At 39.5% G+C, this 6,108-nt stretch overlaps 1 protein-coding gene across 1 annotated transcript; it reads right to left on the reverse strand.

Moving 5' to 3' along the window:
• Window positions 1-355: 355 nt before the first annotated feature.
• On the reverse strand, window positions 356-4,093 carry TUBB1 (tubulin beta 1 class VI). The gene is made up of 4 exons (XM_036749670.1): window positions 4,031-4,093; window positions 2,646-2,754; window positions 1,569-1,679; window positions 356-1,431 (listed from the first exon to the last, which is right to left on the reverse strand). Exons 1-4 carry the CDS (start codon window positions 4,085-4,087, stop codon window positions 356-358), a joined length of 1,353 nt encoding a protein of 450 aa, XP_036605565.1. The 5' UTR covers window positions 4,088-4,093.
• Window positions 4,094-6,108: the final 2,015 nt, after the last annotated feature.

Below are 6,108 nucleotides of genomic sequence, written 5' to 3' on the forward strand. Positions count from 1 at the left end.
ACTTTGTATATGGCAGGCATTTGATAAATATTAAAAGAATACTTATAATATTTATCAACAAATTCACCATACTAAACAGATTGACATGCAGTTTGCAGTTAAACTATAAGCCTCTAAGTGCTAATGCTAGGAATTCAATCTGTTTGTTTCCCATCTTCATTCCCCGCCCCACCCCACCCCAGACCTCCATCAAAGAAAAAAAATAAGTGATGTGCTCCTTCACTGTATTTGGAACATAAAGCCAAAAGGATTTAAAAAAAACACACCAAAAACTATGCTAAGCAAAATTCTTGATTATATCTTTGATAGAATGGTAACTTCAAATCTAAGCATTATTTTTCTTTTATTCCATTATTTACTGTTCTTTTTCTTCTGGTTCTATCTCAACTTCCTCTGCCTCCTCATGCTTCTCCAGGATTGCTCTGGCATCTTGGTATTGTTGATACTCTGATACCAAGTCATGGATGTTACCTTCTGCTTCTCCAAATTCACTTATGTCCATCCCTTCACCAGTGTACCAGTGGACAAAGGCCTTCCTTTTGAACATAGCTGAGAACTGCTCAGAAACCCTGATAAATAGCTCCTGAATTGCGGTGTTATTCCCTATAAAGGTGGCGGCCATGTTCAGCCCGCGTGGTGGGATGTCACACACAGCGACTTTGACATTGTTGGGAATCCACTCCACAAAATAACCACTATTTCTGGTCTGTACCATGAGCAACTGCTCATCCACTTCCTTGGTGGACATCTTGCCTCGAAAAATACAGGCTACGGTTAAGTAACGGCCATGGCGAGGGTCACAGGCAGCCATCATGTTGCGGGCATCAAACATCTGCTGGGTGAGCTCAGAGACTGAGAGAGCTCTGTACTGCTGACTGCCACGGGCTGTCAGTGGGGCAAAGCCAGGCATAAAAAAGTGGAGCCGGGGGAAAGGAACCATGTTCACCGCCAATTTTCTCAGGTCAGCATTAAGTTGACCAGGAAAGCGGAGGGAGGTGGTGATCCCACTCATTGTCAAGGACACCAAGTGGTTGAGATCACCGTAGGTGGGAGTTGTCAACTTTAAGGTTCTGAAGCATATATCATAGAGGGCTTCATTATCGATACAGAAGCATGCATCGGTGTTCTCAATGAGCTGGTGGATGGAAAGCACAGCATTATAGGGCTCTACGACTGTGTCAGACACTTTAGGGGAAGGCATTATGCTAAAGGAATTCATAATCCGGTCTGGATATTCTTCTCTGATCTTATTCATAAGGAGAGTACCCATACCGGATCCAGTCCCTCCCCCCAGTGAATGGACTATCTGGAAACCCTGGAGGCAGTCACAGCTCTCGCTCTCATTCCTGACCACGTCCATCACGTGTTCGATTAATTCAGCTCCCTCCGTGTAATGGCCCTTTGCCCAGTTGTTGCCAGCTCCTGAATTACCTGTAGCAAGAGAAGTCTTCAGGATTACTACACCCAGGGTAGGGAAAAGAAAAGTCTAGTGAAGAGAAGATGGCATTATTATTATGCATTTGTGGGACATTTGCATTTATTCTAGTCAATGCTTTGGCCACACCTACCATGAACAAAACTGTCCGGTTGAAAGAGGGTTCCTAATCGGCTAGACCGGATGCTATCCATGGTACCAGGTTCCAGATCCACTAAGACAGCTCGGGGCACGTACTTTTTAGCTGGTTTGGAAATAGAAAAACATTTCTGAAGGTTATTGGTTTTTGTTAGCATAGATCCATTGGATGTTTATGTAGATAACCAATCAACAAGCATTTATTAAGCCCCTGCTTTGTGCCATGAATGATGCTAAGGACTGAGGATACTAAAGTGTGGGGTAGGGGTGGGGGTGGGGGGAACAAACAAACGAAAAAGCCTTCATGCTGCTTATAGTCTACTGGGATCATAGAACTCCAGAAGAGTATAGGAAGAAACTTTAGAAGCATCCCTCTTCTTCTTTTCTATAGTACAAAATTGCTTAATATCTCTAAAATTATATGTCATTTCATCAGTGTGGGAACTCCCTCATCAAGGCAGATCCCAACCAGACCAAATAGCTTAGTAGATAAGTCTCGTCTTAGTTGCTTAAAAATCAGAGAAGACTAGTGACCCTATAGCTGGTAAAGTAAGCATCAGAAGAGCCATTTTAATTCAGGTAAACACATTTGGACTCCAAATCCAGTAGTCTCTTTTACATGCCACACTGCCTCTCTACCAAAAGTTATCATCTTCTAATGATTTCATCTTCCATTCTCTAGTGTTTGCAATTCAGGGGATATGATTACCTTTCCGTGCAAAATTTTCTAAGTAAACCAATTCATAAAAAGTGACAACGCTTAAATACCTTAAGCATACTTTTGGACTTTGTACCCAATTCAACAAACATTTATTAAGTGCCTACTGTATGTAAAGTAGTTTCAGAAACTTCTTTCAGAGTCTCTGGGTTTGGGGTTTGGTTTGTTGATTGTTTTGAAAATCTACCTGCCTGCCTAGCCATTGTTGGCACTCAGTAAGTGCTTGTCAATTGATTGACCTGTCGCTTAGGCAACCTCTGTGTTTTTACATCTACAAGGCATTTGCTTTTTCCCTTGCCTGCCTTTGCCTGACTCCTGGAAGGAGTTTAGTGGAAATGCATGCTAGTAATATACCATAGGCTTCATTGTAGTAAACATTGATTCTCTCAAGCTGCAGAGCTGAGTCTCCATGGTAGCTCCCAGTGGCATCAATCCCATGTTCATCCCCAATCACTTCCCAGAACTGAAAGAAGAAAGAGGATAGATGGACTCATGACTCCAGACTATTTCACATCCTACCCTCTCGCCCAGCCCCTTGCACTCCAGTTTCATTCAGTTGGCCTACTTGCAGTTCCCAGCATACAGCATCCATCCTCTTTGCCTTTGCATAGGCTTTTCCCCGTTCCTGAAATAGCCTTCTTTCCTGATCTTTACATTTTGAAACCCTTGCTCGCTTATATTAAGGCTCAAAGGGAGCTTAAAGATCATCTAGCCCAGTGCCTCCCACCTTTTATTTATAGGTGTTATAATATATAAGTTATAGTACTGTTCCTTAGAGAAGGTTAAAAAGGAATATGGATTATATAAGTAACACAAAATAAACATGCATTTACATTTTTTATAGACTCAAAATAATAACCATTCTTTAATGCACAGACCACTAGACCACACTGCTGCTCTAGAAAAAGAAACAAGGCCATATCTAGAGCTTCCATTCATTTGTGGTCCTCTGTCCTCTTATCTTTGAACCTCAGATCTGTGACTTTAAGGCAGCCCCACCCTCCTGTGTCTGTATTTTAGTTTTAAATGCCCTATGACTCTGCCCTATAATTCTGACTTTTATTAGCAGAAATAGTCTTTGTTCCTTTTCTAAAGTGCCTTGAAAGGCCACAGAAATAAAGCAAACATTAAAACATGCCATGCTTAAATCACTTAAGTAAAAACAAAAATAAATTATCAGCTGGTACTCATCTGAATCAGCCATCTTAAAATTTTAACATTTGACACCTTGAGCCTGTTTCTGGTTGCTAAATATTAGTAAACTAAATAGGAAAGATTTTGGTAAAATTTATTTGAAGAAAAATGAATGAAAATTGCCTTCCAAGATCTACTACAGTAAAACAATAATGCAGATATTGTTCAGCAAAACTTGTATTTCAGTTTGGTATACTTTCTCCACCAACTTTCAAAAACTAATTTTGAAATAAATTACTTTTCTTCAAATGTGATGAAAAATACCATGCTATATATAAGGCATAAATATAATAGGTTTTATGTAAATTGTATTATGTCATGTATGTGCATATTATACAAATTTAACCACAAATTATGTTAGTCTAATTGTCAATTTTTTTTACCATCTCTTACATTTGTGGTAATTTTTTACCTTTGTTTCAAATACTAGATATATTCCTAACTGGCCCAATCAATAAATATTGTGCACTAGTGCTAGGCTCATGATCTTTGGATACTGTTCATGAATCATAGAAACACAGTATTCATAATCAAATTCAGCTTACCTTGGATCCGATCTGGTTCCCACACTGGCCAATCTGAATATGTACAATTTCACGCATTTTTTTTTTTTGGCTTGTACCAAAGTTACAAAATTCTAACAAAATCCACAAATTCCAGGAGAGCCACTCTTCCCAAACTCATCAGTTTGAAGCAATGAGAGTCATTTCCAATGAGTGTTTCAGAATGACCGAACTGCCCTTCAAAAATGAGCACCAAGGGTGTGACCAGTTCCGAATCCCCCTCAGCCCCCCTCCTTTTCTGCCTATCTTTCTTTGAGAAGGGGTTGTTTTTTCCTTTTTGGCCACTTACTGTTACACTCAATATTGTCCAGTCATTTCCCAGTCTAAAGCAAAATGCTTAAATGGATACCATTACTTGGGTCAGTACTGGTGGTTGTGTGGAGGCCATGGTTGTCTTGAAGCATTAGTGTTGGGTTTTAGCTCCCAGACTATAATTTAAAGGATGGTATGAGATTATTGTGATTCTCTTTTACCCTCTTTAGATGGACACGCTTTATCTTCAGATTTCATTTATCTTGCTGTTGAACCTGGATAGAAACCAGTTTTGAAAGGGGGCAGAGTGGAAGATTTTTCTCTATTTTGCTTGGATAAAGTGATTTTAATTTTTAAAATAGTCCCTCTGCCCAACCTCTAACCTCTGTCACTGCATCTGCTGTTGCTACTAAGTAAATTAACAAAAGGTCAGATCAATTACAAATTCAAGTTTCAATTCCTTGCCTGAAGTATGATTTTTGTTTGAGTTTCTCATGTTTTTTATTTACTGCCATTTAGTGAAAATGGAGTTTGGACTCATATGTTTATAGTCAGAAAAGTAGTGGAAGAAAGGCAAAAGAGGCTTGGGTTGGGACAAGGAAATGTTTTTGCATGTGGGAAAACTGGTAATTCTAGGGAGAATCATAATTCACATGTGCTATGACTCTGAAGGATTAAAAGGTGAGTGAACAAGGAGGTATTGCCTGCTCAGATTTCCCAGTGTTAAGATGCAGTGGAAAGAACACAGTGTTTGAAGTCAGAGAACCTGGGGTCAAAGGCCAGCTGTGCTATTTAGGACTATGGGAAAGTGACTTTCTGGATTGTTTCTTCATATGTGGCATGATGGGCTAATTCTATGATGCAATAGAATCACTACCAGCATTTCTGTTTCTTCATTAACTGTAAACAAGTTGAATGAATCAGCGAACCAATTTGGATATTCAGCAAACCACAGAATGTCTTCTCTTCCCTAGTCCTGGAATGATCCTTTCCCCCCATTCTCTGTCTCAAAACCTTATCTAACCTTCAAGGTCTAGCCCAAAATGCTACCTCCTCCAAGAAGCTTTCCCTCATCCCCCCCAGCCAGAAGCAATGGCTCCTTCCTATAAACTCATAGTATACATTGTTCCCACATTTCTTCTGATACTGGCTACATTGTGTCTCTTTGTATTGTAGTTATTTGGGCACATACCTCATTTCTAATCCCACATTGTAAAATTCTTTTAAAAAGTTTTATTGCTATCTTTTATCTTTATGTTTATTTTTAATATGTTACATTGTTAATATTGTTTATAGTGTTAAAATTGATTATCAGGCCATCGATAAACAGTTATTACTATGCATTTATTACTACTATATGTTTTAGTTGTTTAGTCCAACCCTTCAAGATCCCATTTGGGATTTTCTTGGCAAAGACACTGGAGTGATTTGCCACTTCCTTCTCCAGCTCATTTTACAGATGAGGAACTGAGGCAAACTGGGTTAAGGGACTCGCCCAGGGTCACACAGCTAGTAAGTGTCTGAGGTCAGATTTCAACTCAGGGAGAATGAGTCTTTCTGACTCCATGCCCAGCGCTCTATCCACTGTGCCACTTAGCTACCTAAATCTAACTATGTGTTAAGTACTATTCTAAGCCTTGGTGACACAATGAAAGGTTAAAGAACAGTCCCAGCCCTCAAGGAGCTCATTAATCTAATGAGGGACACAGTATGCAGATACCTATGTACAAACAAACTGTATACAGGATGAAAAGGAAATAATCAACAGAGAGAAGGCACTAGAATTAGGAAGCATTGAGAATTAGGAA

The sequence above is a fragment of the Trichosurus vulpecula genome, chromosome 3 (genome assembly GCF_011100635.1).
Source record: "Trichosurus vulpecula isolate mTriVul1 chromosome 3, mTriVul1.pri, whole genome shotgun sequence".
Classification (NCBI taxonomy): domain Eukaryota; kingdom Metazoa; phylum Chordata; class Mammalia; order Diprotodontia; family Phalangeridae; genus Trichosurus; species Trichosurus vulpecula.